At 39.5% G+C, this 21,492-nt stretch overlaps 2 protein-coding genes across 2 annotated transcripts; one reads left to right on the top strand and one right to left on the bottom strand.

Moving 5' to 3' along the window:
• Positions 1-1,008, top strand: LOC121766183 (zinc finger A20 and AN1 domain-containing stress-associated protein 5-like). Its single transcript, XM_042162536.1, has one exon. It carries the CDS (start codon positions 127-129, stop codon positions 655-657), a length of 531 nt encoding a protein of 176 aa, XP_042018470.1. The 5' UTR covers positions 1-126; the 3' UTR covers positions 658-1,008.
• A 5,849-nt stretch (positions 1,009-6,857) lies between these two features.
• On the bottom strand, positions 6,858-10,607 carry LOC121763382 (sm-like protein LSM7). The gene is made up of 6 exons (XM_042159393.1): positions 10,519-10,607; positions 10,359-10,405; positions 10,146-10,227; positions 9,100-9,171; positions 7,748-7,800; positions 6,858-7,295 (listed from the first exon to the last, which is right to left on the bottom strand). Exons 2-6 carry the CDS (start codon positions 10,359-10,361, stop codon positions 7,206-7,208), a joined length of 300 nt encoding a protein of 99 aa, XP_042015327.1. The 5' UTR covers positions 10,362-10,405; positions 10,519-10,607; the 3' UTR covers positions 6,858-7,205.
• Between the last annotated feature and the right edge of the window lie 10,885 nt (positions 10,608-21,492).

Here is a 21,492-nt window from a genome sequence, read left to right on the forward strand (position 1 = left end):
CCGACTTTAATCACCCTTCAAATTGCAGCCTCCTCGCCCCTCGTCTCTCTCTAAACGCCCCCAATTTCCAATCTCCCTCTCTCTCTCTCCCCGCATTTCAACGCGAATCACACAAATTTATCGCCGATGGCGCACAAGACAGAGCAGGAGGAGACCGAGTTCAAGGTCGTACCTGAGAACATCTCGCTCTGCGTCAAATGCGGCGTGCCAGGGAATTTTGCCGCGAATAATTTGTGCCAGAAATGCTTCACCTCGCCGTCGGAGGTCTCCGCCTCCGCCGTTCCCGTGGTTTCCGGCGTGGCGAAGCCGAAAATCCACGTGTTCGGAGAGAAATCCTTCAGATCCAGCTCGTCCGTCAGATCCTCGCCGCCGAGGATTCCAAGGCTCCTCGAGACGAGCGCAGATCTGAAGGAGGATCGCGCGGCGGTGGATTTATCGGCTGCGGCGCCTCCGGTGAAAAGAGAAGTCAACCGGTGCTCCGGCTGCAGCCGGAGAGTCGGATTGACCGGATTCAGGTGCCGGTGCGGTGAGCTGTTCTGCGCCGATCATCGGTACTCGGATCGCCACGACTGCAGCTACGATTACAAGACCGCCGGTCGGGTGGCGATCGCGAGGGAGAATCCGGTGGTCAAAGCCGCGAAGATAGTCAAAATTTGAGGCTGAAATCCCCGGAGGAGGATTGGACGAAGGAACGATTCCGCCGAATACATACTCAATCGAGAATCGGGGATTCTTCGTGTTATGATAAATCGGAAATGAAATTATTGCTGCACTTCTCTTCGAGCTGAGACGACGCCGTCTCGTGGCCCAGGGACGGAACTGTAGAAGAGAGGCTGTGAGACAACGGCTTCTGTTACTTTTTTGTTTCTTTTTGATTTTTTTTTATTTCAATTGTGACGATATACAATAGAGTTTTAATTAGTGTGACAATATTGCTAGATTTTTACTAGTTTTATGTGTGATTTTTTCTTGATCTTTTTGTATTATGAGATGGAATTTTTACTATAATCTGTTCGGTATTTGATAAATTTGATTAACGATTTGAGAGTTTTTCATGAATTATCTGGGAATTCAGAAGAGGGTGGAAATGTCATTTGGATAGTGACATTGGGTTCGCGAAAGAGTCATTTTCGGCTGTCGAGATAAAGATGGCAGAAGTATTTAGAGCATCCACCACCCGGCGTCCCGTGTCCTGTCCCGGAGAGACGGGTTCGTCGCGCGCCGCGTTGCAGCTAGGGATGTCAATCGGGCTGGCCCGTCGGGTTTCGGGCCAACCCTACTCGGGTTGCGGGTCAATCGGGTGCGGGCTAATCGGGTTGTGATTTCTTTCGGGTTATAAAAGCTCAGCCCTAACCCTAAAAGCTCGAGTTTCGGGCTAGCCCAGCGGGTTAATCGGGTTGCTACCGATAATATTAACATGCGATCAATCCAATAAATAATGATTAAAATTACTAATATTCATACAATGTAAAACATTTAATTATGATATATTTAAGATATATGCTTAAACTCAATCATAAACATGATCAAATAGTAATATTTGAGATATTTCGTAAAATTTTAATGCATGTTTTAGAAATTTAAATATATTTTTTTGTGAATTTGAAGTTTTTAATTTATTTATCAATTATTATATTAATAAAAATTAAATATATAATTTGTATATTTAATATAAAATTGAAAGTTATTTTTTTAGTTAATATTAATCAATGAAATGTCGAATTGAGAGTAAAAAAAATAGAATAATAGAAATTTAATCGGGTTTTCGGGCCAGCCCATCGGGTTTTCGGGTCTGGCCCTAATGGGTTGCGGGTTAATCGGGTGCGGGCTAATCGGGTTGTGATTTTATCGGGCTAGAAATTTCCAACCCTAACCCTATAAATTTGGCGGGCTATTCGGGCCAGCCCACGGGTTACGGGCTACATTGACATCCCTAGTTGCAGCAAACCTCCCGTGCCGTCTCGTCCTGCGTCCCGTGTCACCGAGCCACGCGACGGGCCGGCTCGCCACGCGCCTATGTGACGTGGCACGACCCGGCGTTTCGTCACGTGCTGACGCAATAAATATTTTTTAAAAAAATCAATTTTTTTTAAAAAATTAATAAATTAATAAAAAAAAATTCTAACGGTAATAATATCGTTTTTTTTTTTTTTTTTTTTAAATTAGTTTTTTTACTCTATAAATATTCCTACACTCATCCTCATTTCATACACAACTACACATCTATTCTTCTATCATCTCAAATTTCCTCTTATCACAAGATGTCCGGCGAAGGCAACTACGGCGGTTCCGGCTCCGGCGGGTGAGATCTCAACGCCTTCGGCAATTTGGAGACCATGATCAACACACTGGGCGGTTCCAGTGCGTCGACGCCGGGGACCCAAGGTTCGGAGACGTCGGGGGTACCAACCACCCAACTTTGACGTTGATGCATATGCCCGTCTCTCCGCCCCGCGGTATTCGCAGGGATTATCCCAGATCCGGGAGGATTTTCCCGTTGATCCAACGCCGGGAGTAGGCCGAGGCGGTGGAGGTGGACGAGGCGGTGTACAACCCCAGGCGGGCGAGGACGAGGATCACCGTACAGCAACCAGGACGAGGAGGAAGAAGGGGAATAGGATCTAGGCCGGCATCCGTACAGCAACCAGGAAACGCTGGCGGTGTACAACGCCTGGATCACCGTCTCGTACGATCCCATCGTCGGGAATCAACAACCCCGGAAGTGTTTCTAGGAAAAGGTCTGCGAGGTCTACCACCGGATAAAGCCGAAGGCTCCCGCAAGCACAAATACAAAATGCTCCGCTCTCACTTTGACCGAGTCGACCGACAGGTCAAAAAATTCTGCGGCCTCTACTCGGCCGAAGCGGCGCCACTGCAACCGACATTTTAACGTCGCTTTGCGCGCCTACTACCAGGACACCCGTCAACAATTCAGATATGTTGATGTTTGGCAGGCCGTGAAGGACGAGGAACGGTGGGCCGGCGGTTTCCGCTCCAGCTCAGGCTCAAACTCGAAGCGCACGAAGCATACGGCGAGTGGTCAATACTCGTCTGGTGGTGACACCGCTGAGGGCATCAACCCACATGAGGCTGAATCGCAGGAGTTTGCGGGTACGGTCGGCGATGCTGGAGGATCCAGCCGTGGGCGCCGTCGGCCGCAAGGGACGAAGTGGGCGAAAACGGCTAGAGCGAGGAAGGGCCGAGGCGAATCAAGCCAGGCGGCCTCGGGATCGGGCTCGCGGGGAGGCTCGGACACACTTATGGTGGCGTACATGACCGCCACAATGGCGGACACTTCCCGCTTCTCGCACACCCAATTCGCGGCCTGGTGGAACGGAATTGTGCATATGGCAGCACAACTTGGCCTTCCGACTCCCCATCAACCTCGACCGCCTCCGGAGGATGATTAGCCGGCGGAGTAGTTTTTTAATTTTCTTTAAATTTGTATTTTTTTTAATAAAGTATGTTTTTTAATAAAGTGTGTTTGTTTTAATTGAATTGGGTTGGAAAAAAATAAAAAATGAAATTGAATGAATAGTAATTTAAGGGACGAAATAATGGACGGTTAAGGGACGGAGCGTTGCAGGTTCCGTCCCTTAGTTAAGGGATGGAGGAATAAAGTACAGTGGGGCTCTCAAATAGTAATCAAATAGTAGTTAAGGGACGGTATAGAGACAGCGTAGTGGATAACCTTATACTACTATTATTGATATTGATATTGATGATTGATTATTTAATTACTAGCAACAATTATAATATCGGTTTGGAATCTAGACCTACATAACATAAGAATATTAAATTGTTTCAATGAGTTAGTGAAATCAGTCTCATTTTTATATGCTTCATCCATCTCACATTAATTAAGTTTATCTTTTGACTACAATATTTTAAAAAATTAGAGTAGTGGAGCATTTATAAATTAAATAGAGAGCCTAATAGATGAAATCTTTTGAGTATAAAATTTACTAGTAGAAAATACTATAAGTATTTAAGGGAATTAAATTGAGAGAATAATATTCAAAGTAGGGGAAATAAAATACTTTAAAAAGAAATGACTGCGACAATAAAAAAAATGATAAACGTATCCCTCCGGTTTTATGAAAATAGATCATTTAAGGATGACAAGGATTTATATGCTTAATTATTATAGTGAGAAAAAGAGAAAAATTAGTTGAAAATATAAGATGATTGAGCTAATAAATAAGGAGTAAATTAAAAGAGATTTTTTTATAAATAAATATGGACTATTTTTATTGAACGGATAAAGGTAAGACTTTATAGAAAATAGCTAAAGTACAATCACCTTAATGAAATCTTTGTTTTCAGTCGGATGTGATCATAACCATATAACACACTGCTTTTTAAAAGTATTTTTAACTAAGTTATTATAAGTACTTAATTAATTTTGAAATATTTCTTAAATTTAATTTCTTTTGTGAAAGAAAAATCAGTAAAATAAGAATCTAATTTGTACATATTTCAGGGCATCCATCACTTGGGAATAAATTTGAGATGAACAAATTTATGTGCTATTATGCTTATTTCTTAATCTTTTTTTCAAGAACAGGTCTTTAATGACGCGGTCTCGTATTTGTTGTCGCTTCCAAGATAGTGATCCATTTTCTTTATTCATGTAAAAATGCAATGCATATTTCCATCAAATAAAGGCAGATGTCATTGTTATTTAGCGGAAATTCTTATAAATATCTTATCTGATAACTGATAAGTTATGTTGGGTGGATATATTGTACGTGTTGTGTTCACTCCATCAACCATAGAGATGACTTGGTTTAATGTCATTCTAAATAAATAAAGATTGGTTTCTTTATTTTTAAGATTTTCTTACTTTGGTGGTAGGATATGAATTCAAGGGGTTGCTACTTATAGATATACTTGGATACTCGGATGTCCACTTGAGGATTTCGGAACCGTCCATTATTAAATACCCCTTTGTCCCATTAAATATGTAACATCTGAGAATTGGCACCGATTTTTATATAATAGTGTTTTGGAATTAATGTAGAGAAAGTAAAATAAGATTCATGAAAAAGTAAAGATAAAGATGTTTCCATTTTAAGAAAAACGTTTCATTAAATTGGAAAAATCCAAAAATGAAAACCTTTCATTTTTAATGGGACAGAGAGAGTATTTGAGTAAAAAAAGAATTTGTGGGATGTAGAAATTCACCCAAAATAATAAAAATGAAATGAGACATCTAACAACGAATAGACTAAGAAAGAGATATGAAAGATTTAATTACAGACGTAGAAGTAAAAGTATATTATTATATTATATTGTTTCTATATGTAAATTGTTATTATCATTTTTTAGAGAAATAAATCGCACTTTCGAAAATCATGCGCCAAAATTTATTGTGATTTGACTCGACGCAGATTTTAATAATATAATGAAAAGTGGGTGGAAATAGTTAGCGGAATGTGAGTCATATTTTTATAAATTAATTTTATAATAAAATATGAGTGAAAAAGATTTGGTGGAATATACGTGGTCTACTACTAAAAAGGTAAGTGAAATATTACAAACTTTGTAAGAGTGAAGGAAATGAAAATAAGTGATAAACTTTCTAACGGTGGGAGTGCATTCTAATTATGATTGATAAATTTCAGTTAGAAATGATAAAGCATGATTCGAAATTGATTAATCCTAAATGGAGATGCATACCAATTTTTGTCCTGCAATTGGATTTATCTTTCTGTTCAATTTATTTTGTAAGAGAACGTTTACCATGTAGATAGATCGACAGATTGAGATAATATCTGTTAATCCGCCTTTTACCACAATGAATTGAAAATTTCAAGAATTTAATTCGTTGACATAGTATCATCTTGAAATAAATTAGAAGTAATGTTACGATGAAATAAAAATAGTATTTGAATATTATATGTAGGTGGTAACTTGCATGCATTTGATCCACCCAAGCAGCAAGCCAGCTACGATGAAGAAAAAGGTAGATTAAAATGAATGGACATTCGCATTCTGCTAAAGTAAATAGGTAGAAACTAGAAAGCATTGAAAATAGTAGTACTACTATGTCTATCACATTATAAAAGGATGAAAAAAAAGCTACCCATCATGATGTGATTTTTGGAATTGGAAAGCGATGTGATATTTTGGAAATTGAATGGGGTAAATTCTCTCTAATCGATTTATGCCATGTTTAGATAGGAACGACGTTGCTATCATACCAAAAATTGTTCTCTCTCTCTCTATATCGAAGCTACCGATGTCGATAAACAATCAAGTTTTAATACTCCTACTCCCTTCGTCTCACTACAAGTGATGAATTTTTTTTAAACACGAAAATTAAGAAAATAATATATATTGAGTTAAAATGAAGAGAGTAAAGTGTGAGAGAAGAAAAAGTAAAAGAGATGAGTGAATAAAGTAAGAAAAAGAGAATAAAGAAAGAGAGGGAGAATAAAGCCAGAGATGGTTGAAGTTTTATTTTTAGCTAAAATAAAGTGATGTTTGTGGACAATAAAATCCACATTGTTAATAGTGTAATGTTAATAGTGTAATGTATAATGAAGAAAATTTCAAAAATAAAATGAACTAATTTTATAGAATAGACCAAAATAGCAACACAATATTCTTTAGAGACTAATTTTATGGGACGAACTTAGAATTTGGCATGGCATGGCATTGAATTTTCCCTCAGCAAGCAGCATTCTAGCAAATTTAGTACACGTACAGCAAATGTTTGCTTTTTCCAAAATTCCTTCAATAATACGGGGCTTTGAAAACATACATGCACATGATTTCATCTAAATTACATAGAGTTTAACAAAGATGATAAATAAAATAATTCCAACATCCAAAAAAAGGCAAACATACAATGGGCAAAAAAACCAAAGAAATTTGGACAAATAGTGTCCCGATTACCAATGTCTATTGCGAATGTATAACAGATCATAGAATCAAGATAAGGGTCAGTGCAGCAGAACTACTAGTGCTGCATTTGCCTAGCACTAGTTCACTGTGAAATATCCAAATATTGTCTATCTGGACAAAGATTAACACATCTAAGTATATTTCTCATCACTGCCACGGCACAACTATTAAATCTGAGAAAGATTAACTTATGATAGAAGAGAAGTAGAGGAAACAAATTCCAGAAGTTGCAAAGTAATGCCCATTTCTTGAAGTCTCCCATAAAAGTAGGATCTCACATAGGGATGCAGCATCTATGCCCCATCAGGCTGAATGAATGGATTGGAAATCTCATCTGTTCCATCTGTTGGGGAAACGAGCATAACAGCAGTTCCTCGGCAAACCTGAAGTTGCAGAAACAGAACATTACATGTAAAGGAACAGGTAATAGCTATTTTGCGTTCTCTAAGCCTTGTGCTAATTTATCAAATAAACATGCAATGATGTTTGTGTTAATGCGATCTCAAAAATGAATCACAATTGGAAATGCAAAAAAATATAGCAGCACAGGGATCTTGTAAACTAAAAAACAGTACGAGGACTTAGCATAACAAACATTAAAAAATTTTAAGTATAGGGGCCTAAAAATTGTTTTGGCTATAATTCTTTTAAAAAATGAAAATCAAACTTCCATGAGGATGCAAGCATCTTCCGATATGTATGGAGGATTTTCAGCTAATGTAAAACTTCAAGCTCTATCAAATTGTAAGTGAAGGTGAATGTAAATCTGCAGTACAGTTGGACATAGAAGTATAGAACACAATTCAAATTATCCATGCACATTGATGAGACATACTATTAAGCCAATGCGGCGGGTCTGATCAGTTGTCTTTAGCGGATCTTCTGGATCTGCAGAGAGTGAATAAATGTGTATGTGAATAATTGATAGTTTTATGCAGAACGACTCCTACTAGTATAGGAAACTAAAATCCATAGCACTTAATATCTTCCTCATGGGAAGGACAATGTTTGTCATATACGGATAGTTTATGTGATAGAGTTAGTGTTGTTAGGGTCGCGGGTCGGTCCGGGGGCGATGACGCTGGACCCCGGGTCGCGGGTCGGTCCGGGGCGCCGGGGCGAGGGACACACGAATCGGGGCGCAAAATTATTTATTATTTATATATTAGTAATAATAATGATTAAATATAAGTCACTAATATATAAATACTTATACTTACATAATTAGAAGAAAAAATATTTAAAATTCAATCTGACATTGGGTAGAAAATAATTATCGGAGGAATTATAATCTATTTACTTGTTTTGATATTTAATTAATGAATTTATAATTAAGTTATTTTGGGAAAACATGAAAAGTTGGCAATAATAATAAATTAATAGTATAAAAAAGAGAAAAAGTAAAAAGTTGAAATGATTAGAGGCAAAAAGAGGCGGTGGGTGCCTAGGTTTTATCAAAAGGACTCCATATTAAAATACTAATAAAATAAAAAAAAGTTTCAGCTTCCTCCCTCTTTACACAAAAACGGATTCACGCCCCCTTCGTCGACCCAGACGCCCCCACCGCCCTGATCGCGACCCCACTGCGCCCCACGTATCTCGCTCGGCTCACCCATGTTGGGGCGAAGCCGGACTCGACCCTGGCGACCCGCGCCCCGAGCGCGTTTTTAACAGCACTGAGAGTCACAGATGAGTTTTATCATGTGACTTCACTGATTCAAAGATCCATAAGGTCCTTGCACATCATGATTATCATCAAATTATTAGCTCAGAATATAGTAATACATGAAATCAATAGGCATTGTTACTAAGTGCCTAGAGGGACAAATATGGCTATGTGGTATAAAAGAGTAAAAAACCCATGGTTGTGGAGTTAATTATCAATAACATCAAGCCAAAAATAAAGATTATATCAGTAATAAGTTGGATGTTGAAGGTAAATACGGTAGCAGCTTCTAAATATGACCAATTCATGTAACATAATGTATACTGGGATTCCGCTCATCAGCAGTGATGAGCAGCTATCTTGTTACATTTCAATATCACAAGTCATATGCATTGAGGTCTGGATGACCTTGGTTATCATCATATGTCAACAAAATGGTCATACCAATGGTGCACACAAGATAAATTTACAGAATCATGCCATATATGTTTGCAGAAACTGCCAGCAATTAATGAACTTACCTCTGAGAAATTCTACTGCTTCATCCAAAACAAGATTGAGCAACTGGTCATAGCCTTTTAAAGTTCCAGTCACTGAAAGGAATAGTTGGAGTTAAGCTTATACGGATTATAGCATCTAGCTTTGCCAAAAGAAACCACAGAAAGTGAGAAAAACATTATCTTTCTGAGTCATGAGGTTCTACTACTGAGCATAAAAAATAGTTGGATGTGAAACACAAGCTGCAGAAGTTGTATAATTGACTGGCATATTTCACTGAACCGAAGTATGACCAACCAAATACTTAGAAATCAAATTATGCTGCAAGTGCCATGTAAGATTTTTTGGACTTAGGAATTTCAGCTTTATTTCTACAGATTAGTCAAAAAGCAGAAACAAGGGCTTCCCGCATGATGACAAAAGCTAAAATCAATGAAGGCAAATTCATAGAGATACATATCCATAAACACCAGCAAACTCCAGGAAATAATTAAACCTCACAAGGAATCAAGGGAAAGTCTCTGATCTACAATATGTCCAACTAGAAAAACAGGAACCCACTTATCAAGTCATTATAACTTAGTCAGTCTTACAATTATTGCCACTAATTAAGTAACCATAGGTCGATAAGGGCGGTGAAAAGCCTCTGAAATCCCAAACCAAAGAAAGTTGGAGATAGAATTAGAGAGTAAGAGAAATGACAATGAACTGTCTTCATAGTAAAAATGACAGGAAGCTATTATTAGTAAGTTCAATAAACAGCACACTGATATATAGTAGTAGATTACACGTTCAGTCATATATCAAGCCCCTTTAAAGAGAACACAAAATGATTGATCAAAACCAATTAGTCTAAAACCAATAACGAACTTGAAGAAAGTAGGCCAACATTTCTGCCCACATATTGAGTGCAAACAACACTACTACCGTCCATCTGATATTCTGATCCAGTCAAGTGGAAGATCAAAATCACTACTTTAGATCCTTTTTATCCTTTTTCCTAACAACAGCACGTTACGCACAAAATGGAATTACAAAAATTATAATCCAGAAAACAGAAGCCACATACCCAGCCTTCCACCAGTTAGTTTGACTTGAACACCCTTGTCGACGAATTTCGCCAAGTCCAGAACAGTTTCTTTTCTGCCAGACTGAAACGAAGAAAATGAGTAATACAAAAAAACAGACTTTTTGGAAGACCACAATAACCAAACTTTTTGCAACTGATGGGCATCATTCAATTAAGTTTTCGCTTACACACAAAATTTTTTCTATCACATACCATTTTGAGCTTCGATCGACTGCGTTTGTAGCTGAATGACTAGCAGACTGCAGTTCAGTTGCGCGAATAGATTAAAGTAAAATTATCGGAATAAAATCAGGAAAATTGTGACAATCGTAGAGAAAATGTAACATTATTGCCTGGATAAAGGATGACTTACGATTTTCAAATGGAATTCAATTTGGGAAACTGAGAACTATGCCCTTGTTTCGTCTTCCCGACTTCGGATTTACTTTCGCAGTTCCCCTGTAAATAAATAAATAAAGAACTCCCTCCGTCCCTTTGTATCTAGAGATGTCAAACGGCCCGGGCCAAACCGGAACAGGCCCGGCCCACCAATGAAACGGAGCGGGCTTAGGCTGAGCTCAGCAAGTTAAATGGGCTCCAATTGGACCTTTTTACTAACCCAGGATCGGCCCGGGCCCATGCCCACTCAAAGCTCGGCTATGGCCCGGCACCATCTCAGTTTTATAGTACTATGTATCCTTAATTCTTTGAATATATTTATTTTTTGCATATTATATATAAATATCCTTTAATTTTATTTAGGGATATTGACATCTAATATCACGAAACTTTCAAAAAATTGGATTTTTCCCACAAACTTTGAAATTGATAAATAATATTATGAACTTTACCCCGAGTTTGTTATTTTCCACCAATGAAAAAATTTCGGAAAATAATATCATGATACAAATTTTTTTTCGTAATTTCTCGACAACAACTTCGAGAGCTTCAAGTTTTTCAAACTTTGAGAATAGTTTTTCTTGAAGCACACCCTCCAAATTTGTTCTTCAATCCATTAATATAGCCATAATTTTTTCATTAGTGGGATATAACAAACTCAGGTAAAGTTCGTGATATTGTTTACCAAATTCAAAATTCGTTGGAAAAACCCAACTTTTTGAAAATTTCATGATATTAGATGTCAATATCTCTTTTATTTATTATTAGATGAATTCAATTAATCATTCTAAATCAAAACTTATACTACCTCCGTATTTTAAAAATATCAACTCTTTCCATTTTAGTCCGTCTCTTACAAATAGAAACTTTCAGACTTTCTATTTTAGGAAATCTTAAAACCTCTATATATCAGTTTATTTTAAACTTATACCACTATAATAAAATGGATCCCACGATCCACTGACATTAGTTTCTTAATTACAATACTCCATACCATATCATAGTTCTATAATTATTATTTTTTCATAGTTCCATAATTGATTATGCATGCAATATGTGTACTATAATTCTATTTAGTCTTTCCATTATTTAACAAACTTGGCCTGACCCATCCCGACCCGGCCACTTACCATTTGGGTTAGGCTCAGACTAGGCCCATTATATATACCAAAACCCAAGTCTGGCCCGGACCGCTCCATACATGGACTTAGGCCGGGTTGGGCCTAAATGTCACTGGGCATCATCAGGCTTGGACTGGGTCGGCCCGACCTACTTGACACCTCTATATGTAGCTGAGTCGGGTTCCTTTTGGATTATCGTTTTCTTTGTTGGCAAAATCAATAACATTTCATCTCTCTCACTTTATAATATTTCTTTATATTTCTACCTTTTTAATATTTACTTTATTCTCCTTTAAAATATTCTCCTTTACAACATCATCATGTTGTTAAGTTATTTGAAGGAAATATTTAATACTATGAGTAATTAGAAAAGCACTTACGAACAAACTAAGAAACATTTTAATTTTCAACTTATCAATTTATGCAAAATGATACAACACACCCTATATTTAGATTTTTCTCTATCCAAAATCTAGATGTTTTATTAGGTATCAATATTTAGAAAATTTCATAATTAATAACTCTATTCTATTACATAATTTTAGATAATACAAGTATCTAGATATTCTACCTATTTGTTTTACAAATTATGCATTAACTCATGTCCAATTAAAAGTGCATACTCTTGGAATGGATGGTGTATTATATTTTATTTTTCTAAATTTGTTTATTGAACTTAATATGTTTTTCAATAAATATATTTTTTATGAAAAAGAGATTTAAAAAAAAGGAAAACACAGTGAGTTTAAACGGTGTATTTTTATTATATTTGAACACCGCAACAACAATAAAAGAGGATTTAAACATGACGTATGAAACCCTAAAAGCTAACAGTAATAATATTTAAAATCCTAATATGTAAAATTTAAATCCTAAATGCTAAAATGTTAAATAAACAAATACAGTATTATTAATATTTGAAACACCCTAAAATGCGCGCCGCATTTTTTCTTCTTCCCTAATCATTGTCCTGTTCTCTCATCCCTTTAAAATGGCACCGATGCATGAGACTCTGTAAGAATAGTGATTGAGCAGAATGAAGCATGCAGCAGATGAGCAGAATGCAGTGCCTCCTCATATTCAAGGATCCAACTATGGCGGCGAAAATAATAATGCATGATATTGTCCCTAAATTAAATTGATATAGAAGACTTATCACCCAAAATTAATTATATGGTGTATACGATACACCTATCATGAAATAAAAATGCATGATACAAAAAACCTCACATTTAAATGTTTGTACGATAAGATTTAATTTGTTGAAAAAAACCAGACACTTTCTCCATATTTAATTCCCAAAATGGTAAATAGAGTAGATTTTAGTTAATTCCCAAAATGCTAAATAGAGTAGATTTTGTAAAAATCATGGTAATAAATATGCCCGGTCAATGGATTTTGACCACATAATAAATGTGACGAGACATTTAATTTTGTGAAATTAAATGACATAGCGTCGATCTACATTTTACGTAGATAAATGTAGTATATTCACTTTCTCAAATCCGATTTCCGGTGAGTGAGAAATAGTGGATTAAAGTTGGGCGTAATTAGCTTTTAATTAAAGCTTGGAGTTGGAGCTTAGGGAATAATTAACTAGTGTTAATTATCCCACATTGGAGGATTAACACATCTTTTAATGTGTATAAATTAAGTGACTTTATGTTACTTAATAATTATAGTGGACCAAGATGGGTGAAAGAGCCCACACGGGCGCGCCGCCGCCGGCCCGCCCGTGCCCGTGCTCGCGGCCGCGGGCCTCGGGCCTCGGGCCCGATCCCGATCCCGATCTTGATCTTGATCTTGGCAATTGGTCTTTGGGTGGTCTTTGGGCTTGGGGCTTGGCCCAAACTATTCTTTTTGGACCACCGCCGAGTCAGCAATCCAAGTAGCTTGACACGTCGTCAAGCGAGGCACAGTCACGGCTGCCACGTGAGAAATCCACACGCTCCACACACGGGTGGCACACTCCAGCCACACGCCTGTAACCGACGTCGGTTACGAATTGCCATGATGAGCCTTCAATGGCTGGTTGACCCTGCATGGTGGCTTGGCCTATAAATAGGCTAGCCATACCACTACATTAGGACACACATACTAGCATTCTGCATCATAAGCTCTCTCCCTCTCTCTGCATTGTTTTCTGTCGAAGCTCTGCCCTCTCCTCCATCCCGTTCGTCGGAGCTCTACTGATTGCGTTGCTGCATCAATAGAGACGTAGCCGTTTTACCTTTGGGGACGACACGCCAAACCGAAGAGCACTATCGGGGCGTATCTCGTCTTGCGGGAAGAGGCCTCCTCGACTCGGCTAATCATACTGGTTTAGTAGTTTCGATTCTACGTTGTACTTTCTAAAGTTCAGTTCCTTCTTTTCCTTTCTTTTGGGTTGTATTACGTCCGGTTCTGTTATCTCTTGTAATCTCCAGAATCCAACAATCGCAAGACGAGATAACTTGCCTTTGAAGGGATTTGGACCTTTTAAACTGAACTTAATAATTTCGAAACTTAAACACCTTTGCTGGAGATGTCGACGGAATCTAACACCACTGCTGCCGCCACCACCGCCGCCATTCCTTCCACCATGGCGACCACTGGACCGGTCAACACGTCGTCGATTCCAACGATGATGCCCACTCCCGGGCGCTATCCCTCTTCATCAACAAGCCCTTGGGAGTTCGTTAACCCCCTTGGGCTCACTGGTGGATCCACCTTGAGTGGATCGGTTGGTTCCACTTTTAGTGGTTCCTTCGGATCCTTTAATGGATCGAGTGCTGGGGTCTTCGGGCCTCACACGAATGCTGGGGCCTTCGGGTCTCATGCGAGTGCTAGTCCCTTCGGGGATAGTACGTTCATGGCGGGCTCTATGCCTAACGTGAATGGTGGGGGCTCTATGCCCAACCACGTTGTTGGCTCCTTCGGGGGCAACGGAATTGGTTCCTTCCAAGGACCAACTGCGGCACCTTTGGCACCAAGAATGATGCCACCGGCCGAGAAACCACCCAAGTTTGGAGGATCAGACTTCAAGAGGTGGTACCAAAAGATGTTGTTCTACTTGACAACATTGGGCGTCGCCAACTTCCTCACGGAGAACGAGCCGCCCGCGCCAAGCGACCAAGAGACTAGGCTCGAAGTCATGGCGGACTATGAGGCTTGGAGAAAAGGGATTATCTATGTAAAAACTTTATTTTAAGTGCATTAGATGATAGCCTCTATAATGTATACTCCAATGTAACCACATCTAAACAAATGTGGGAGAGCCTAGAGAAGAAATATAGCATAGACAATGCTGCAGGGACTGAACAGGTTGTAGCATCCAAGTTTATGGACTACAAGATGGTCGACTCTCGACCCATCATGGAGCAAGTCCAAGAGCTCCAAATGATCATCCACTCCTTAGTGGCTGAAGGGATGACCTTGCCCGATAAGTTCCTAAGGTGCACGATCATTGACAAGCTCCCTCCAAGTTGGAAGGACTTCAAGAGTTATCTCAAGCACAAGCGAAAACAGATGACCCTTGAAGACTTGATCGTGAAGTTGCGCATTGAGGCCGACGTGCGCAAAAGTGATCAAAAGGTTAAGGGCTTCACCCCAAATGAAGCCAAAGCCAACCTGTTGGAGCGGGGCGGTCCCTCCAACAAACGCCCTCGCCCAAACCGTCCAAACGACAAAGGGAAGGGAAAGCAGCCTTCAAAGAAGTTTGAAGGCGACTGCTACAAATGTGGCAAACAAGGCCACTTTGCTAAAGACTGCCGCAGCAAGAAGAAGAAGCCGACTGCCCACGTCGTTGAGAAGGAGTTCAAGGACTGGGATGAAAACGACCTCATTGCTGTGGTCATCGAAGAGGTTAACCTTGTGGATAACAAGGGTGGCTGGTACATCGACACCGGCGCTACTGCTCATGTCTGCTCAGATAGGAGCAAGTTTGCCTCCTACACTGCTGCTGAAGGGAGGAAGATCAACATGGGGAATCAAGCATCGTCCGAAGTCCTCGGCGTTGGTAACGTGATTCTCATGATGACGTCTGGCGTCACGATCACTTTGAAGGATGTGCTGCATGTCCCGGACATCCGCAAGAACCTAGTGTCAGGATCAATACTAGTTAATAAGGGGTTTAAACTTGTATTTGAGTCTGATAGGTTTACTTTGTATAAGTTTGGAAAATCCCTCGGAAAAGGTTATGTAACCGATGGGCTTTTCAAGCTTAGTGTGGCAACTCGCAGTGTTGCAAAGCCTTTGGCTAATAAAAATAAAGCATCTACTTCCTCTTACTTGACTGAGTGTTTAAATTTGTGGCATTGTAGATTGGGACATGTAAATTCTAAAGCCATTAAAAGATTAGTAAATTTAGATTTACTAAAGGCTAATGAATTGGATATCCAAGATAAATGTGAAATTTGTCTTGAAGCAAAAATGACTAAGTTGCCGTTTCACTCGGTTGAACGAAGCACAAAACCCCTTGAATTAATTCACACGGACGTATGTGATTTAAAGATGGTGCAAACTAGAGGTGGTAAAAAGTACTTTATCACTTTCATAGATGATTGCACAAGGTATTGCTACATTTATCTTTTAAGAAGTAAAGATGAAGCAATAGAAGCGTTCAAAAATTATAAGAACGAAGTTGAGAATCAACTTGGTTGTAAAATCAAAACGATTCGAAGCGATAGAGGAGGCGAATATGTAGCCCCGTTTGAGGAATTATGCAACGAAAGTGGTATAATCCATCAAACGACTGCACCATATTCACCACAATCTAATGGTGTTGCAGAACGCAAAAATCGAACTCTAAAAGAGATGATGAATGCACTGCTTCTAACTTCAGGATTACCACATAACATGTAGGGGGAAGCTGTTTTGACAGCCAACTATATCTTGAATAAGATCCCTCTCAAAGGAAAAGATGTCACTCCTTATGAGTTGTGGAAGGGAAGAAAGTCATCCTACAAATACCTTAAAGTGTGGGGGTGTTTGGCAAAGGTGATGGTTCCTCCGCCCAAAGAAGTTACAATCGGACCTAAGACGGTTGATTGCATCTTCATTGGATATGCACTTAACAGTAGTGCATATCGATTTGTTGTTCACAAGTCTGAAATATCGACTATCACAGTAGGAACAACAATTGAGTCGAGGAATGCTGTATTTCTCGAAAATACATTTCCTTGCAAAGACAAGGAAAAGGTCTCAACCAATTCTGAGACAAGAATTGAAGAAGCCACTAGTTCTAAACCAGTGGAAGAAGAAGCCACTAGTTCTAAATCAGCGGATGCGGAACCTGAATCGCGCAAGCGTGCAAGGCCCGATCCAAAAGATACAGTACTAAGACGTGGTAATAGAGTCAGAACACCAAAAACTTTTGGTCCTGACTACATTGCTTTCATGTTGGATGAAGAACCAACGTCGATAAAAGTAGTCTTTGCTGGCCCAGACGGGTTGCATTGGAGAGAAGCTGTTCAAAGTGAAATTGATTCAATTTTGCTAAACCACACTTGGGTGTTGGTAGATCTACCTGAAGGTGCGAAACCTCTAGGTTGCAAATGGGTACTTAAAAGGAAATTTAAGGCCGATGGAACAGTGGATAAGTATAAAGCCCGATTAGTAGTAAAGGGTTTTAAACAAAAGGAAGGACATGACTTCTTCGATACCTATTCACCTGTAACAAGGATTACATCGATCCGAGTGCTTCTCGCTATTGCTGCATTGCACAATCTTGAGATTCATCAAATGGATGTAAAGACCGCGTTTCTAAATGGTGAATTAGAAGATGAAATATATATGGAACAACCCGAAGGGTTTGTAGTACCTGGACAAGAGAAAAAGGTATGCAAGCTCGTAAAGTCCCTATATGGATTGAAACAAGCGCCATTGCAGTGGCACTTGAAGTTTGATAATGTGATGTTATCAAATGGGTTTAAAATCAACGAGTGCGACAAATGTGTCTACATCAAGAGCACTAATAACGGTCATGTTATAGTGTGTCTCTACGTTGATGATATGTTAATCTTGGGTAGCAACACTCAAGTAATTAACGATACAAATGCCATGTTAAAGAGAAACTTTGACATGAAAGACATGGGTCTAGCCGATGTAATTCTTGGAATGAAGATTCTAAGAACGAATGATAGAATCATCTTAACACAATCACATTATGTTGAGAAGATATTGAATAAATTCAAAGCCTATGATGGCGCGCCGGTTAAGACTCCAATTGAACTCGACGTTCACTTGAGCAAGAACAAAGGCGAGCCCGTTGCACAAGAAGAGTATGCCCAGGTCATCGGGTGCATTATGTACTTGACTAATTGCACTCGACCTGACATTGCTTGTGCCGTGAACAAGTTGAGTCGTTACACGAGCAATCCAAGCAAAGAGCATTGGAGAGCTCTTGTGAGGGTTTTGAGATATTTAAAACATACTCAAAATCTTGGGCTACACTTCTCGAGATACCCCCCGGTACTTGAAGGGTACTGTGATGCCAATTGGATATCCGATAATAGAGACTCACTTTCAACAAGTGGATACATCTTTACTATTGGGGGAGGTGCTGTATCGTGGAAATCCACAAAACAGACATGTATAGCCCGATCAACAATGGAATCGGAGTTCATTGCCTTAGATAAGGCGGGTGAGGAAGTCGAGTGGCTTAAGAACTTCCTTGAAGATATTTCATGTTGGTCTAAGCCAGTGCCACCAGTGCTAATCCACTGCGATAGCCAAGCGGCTATTGGAAGGGTAAACAATGGTTTCTATAACGGTAAGTCTCGACATATACGTCGACGACATAACACCGTGAGACATTTGATCACAACTGGCGTGATTACAATTGACTATGTGAAGTCAATAGATAATCTAGCGGATCCGCTAACCAAAGGGTTAAACCGTGATCAAATGAATAAGTTGCTAGAGGGAATGGGTTTGAAATCCACAAACTAAAGAATTATCATAGCGGTAACCCAACCATGATGACTGGAGATCCCAAGAACTTGGTTCAAAGGGACAACTAAGCTATGAGAGTTCATGAGAAACACTCAACTATATCTATTCCCTAGAGAGCAATAGAGTGTTGGAGAACTTGCCTAGTGGTAAAGGCCAAGTCTATGACTTCTAATGGTTCTTAAGAATCTCAAAGAGATGGAGTTCTCAAAGAGACCAAGTATGGCAAGGTACTTGACTAAGAATCACCTATGTAAGTGTGAAGTGTGGTCGCTTCATAAAACACACTTATGAATCCAAAGTGGTGTCCAAGACCGCAATGGACACAAAACGTGAGAACGGATGAGGTTGAGGTGTTTAAGCGTTAACACCATTGTCTCGGTGCATGCCGTGGGGGATTAGTTCAAAGCATCGCGCTACTAAGCCGCTTGTGTATCCGATGGTGTCGACTATGGAAGGTTCAAGGCCAACAACTACCTATCCTTATGCTTATATACCTCTCGAGGGTTGAGCTTGTGTCTGCATGCATATGCATTTGGCTATTTCCACTCATGTGGGGGATTGTAAAAATCATGGATAAAATATGCCCGGTCAATGGATTTTGACCAAATAATAAATGTGACGAGACATTTAATTTTGTGAAATTAAATGACATAGCGTCGATCTACATTTTACGTAGATAAATGTAGTATATTCACTTTCTCAAATCCAATTTCCGGTGAGTGAGAAATAGTGGATTAAAGTTTGGCATAATTAGCTTTTAATTAAAGCTTGGAGTTGGAGCTTAGGGAATAATTAACTAGTGTTAATTATCCCACATTGGAGGATTAACACATCTTTTAATGTGTATAAATTATGTGACTTTATGTTACTTAATAATTATAGTGGACCAAGATGGGTGAAAGAGCCCACACGCGCGCACACGCGCGCGCCGCCGCCGCCCTCCCGCCCGAGCCCGTGCTCGTGCTCGTGCTCGCGCTCGCGGCCGCGGGCCCGGGCCCAATCCCGATCTTGATCTTGATCTTGGACTTGGATCTTGGCAATTGGTCTTTGGGTGGTCTTTGGGCTTGGGGCTTGGCCCAAGCTATTCTTTTTGGACCACCGCCGAGTCAGCAATCCAAGTGGCTTGACACGTCGTCAAGCGAGGCACAGTCACGGCTGCTACGTGAGAAATCCACACGCTCCACACACGGGTGGCACACTCCAGCCACACGCCTGTAACCGACGTCGGTTACGAATTGCCATGATGAGCCTTCAATGGCTGGTTGACTCTGCATGGTGGCTTGGCCTATAAATAGGCTAGTCATACCACTGCATTAGGACACACATACAAGCATTCTGCATCATAAGCTCTCTCCCTCTCTCTGCATTGTTTTCTGTCGAAGCTCTGCCCTCTCCTCCATCCCGTTCGTCGGAGCTCTACTGATTGCGGTGCTGCATCAATAGAGACGTAGCCGTTTTACCTTTCATGGCTATGAGAAAACCCTTTTTAACTGATCTCCCAGAAGTAGTAGAGCTGCCAGAGGATATTTAACATCTCCGTAATCTTATCTGGCTCGGGTTAAATGATCTTCCGAAGCTGACGCACTTGAATATGACATTGTCTACCAATTCTATGTGTTTTTATTTGATGTTTAAAAAGTGATTGGTGAAATGAAGCAGATAAGATCCTGATTACTCCAGAGTAACTAAATCAGACATCAACTCTACGCTTAAGCCTCGTGATGGATATTGCTCATTTTTTGGTGGTATTTTGACCCTCGTTGCCTTGTGTGATTCCTAAGTGTGATACTCATGTGTATCAGGAAATCTCTCTTCAAAGCTAGAAAGCAAATTGCTCCCAATATTGCCATGTTTATTCAAAGAGTCATCGATATAAATCATGCCTCCTTGGTATGTGACTGTGCAGGTACATGTATTCTGGTACATTTCTATCATCCAATTTTTTCACTTGCGTTTTTCATTTTTGTTGCTGTTCTTGTCTCATATCAACAGATTGATCTCTTTAAAAACTAGAAGAGACGACATCTTACCGATCCCACCCATTTAATTTAAAAAAAAAAACTAAACGAGACGTCATCTCCATAAATGGACATAATAATAAGAGAGGCAAGAGTATTGATTCGACTTAATAATAAGAGAGACAAGAGTGTAGATCCACTTCAACAGGAGGTAAGAGTTCCAGCAGTGTCAACATGTCATACGACTTTATTTTCGACTGTAGAAATAATATAGAGATGTTTATGCAAATGAAGTTTTATTAGGCCTAGAGTAAATTGGTTGGCTCTAGCCTCAGAACCGAAGCTACTAACTATGGATTGGTGTTTAGCACTCACTTATTCTTTTTGTTTACTCTTAATTTGCTTATAACAATACCTTCTTGCTTGTTGCATTACGTTACAAGTACTCTTCACTCAACTTATGTTTACTGACATGAATAGAGAACTAAAAGGACTAAGGTACAACTCCTCTTCTGCATCACTGTCAGGTGTCCATGGCCTTATCCACACTACTTTTACATGCAATGTAAGTGGCATGTTTGTACCTGCTAACTCCTTTACTTGTGGAAATTGAGTGAGAAATATATTAGTTTGTCAAATGGTAAAGACAAATTCTTTTCGGATCTTGAAAATCTTAAAACTTCTAGTTCCAAGAGAGTTATGCTATGTGTATCAGCGTATGCCTTGGCTGAGTAAGAGAAGTATGTAGCTTGACCATATTAGTATCTTTAATAGCATGTTTTATCTTTTATCATATCTTCACTTTTCTTCTCCCAGATGCGATGCGTAGTTAGTTGTTCTAGAAAGATATTGATGCCCATGCTAGAGGAGCTTTTGCTTATGGTGCACTTCCTAACAATCTCAGGTATATAACAGACTTGCTTTCGCTTGGCATTT

Source organism: Salvia splendens, chromosome 14, assembly GCF_004379255.2.
Source record: "Salvia splendens isolate huo1 chromosome 14, SspV2, whole genome shotgun sequence".
In the NCBI taxonomy this organism is placed as follows: Eukaryota; Viridiplantae; Streptophyta; class Magnoliopsida; order Lamiales; family Lamiaceae; genus Salvia; species Salvia splendens.

Coding starts and splice junctions, on each gene's coding strand:
- LOC121763382 (XM_042159393.1), bottom strand. Junction 7,801..9,099: donor AGCAGTAGAATTTCTCAGAG/GTAAGTTCATTA, acceptor CACTCTCTGCAG/ATCCAGAAGATCCGCTAAAG. Junction 7,296..7,747: donor CCCGCCGCATTGGCTTAATA/GTATGTCTCATC, acceptor CTGCAACTTCAG/GTTTGCCGAGGAACTGCTGT.
- LOC121766183 (XM_042162536.1), top strand. CDS start 127: ATGGCGCACAAGACAGAGCAGGAGGAGACCGAGTTCAAGGTCGTACCT.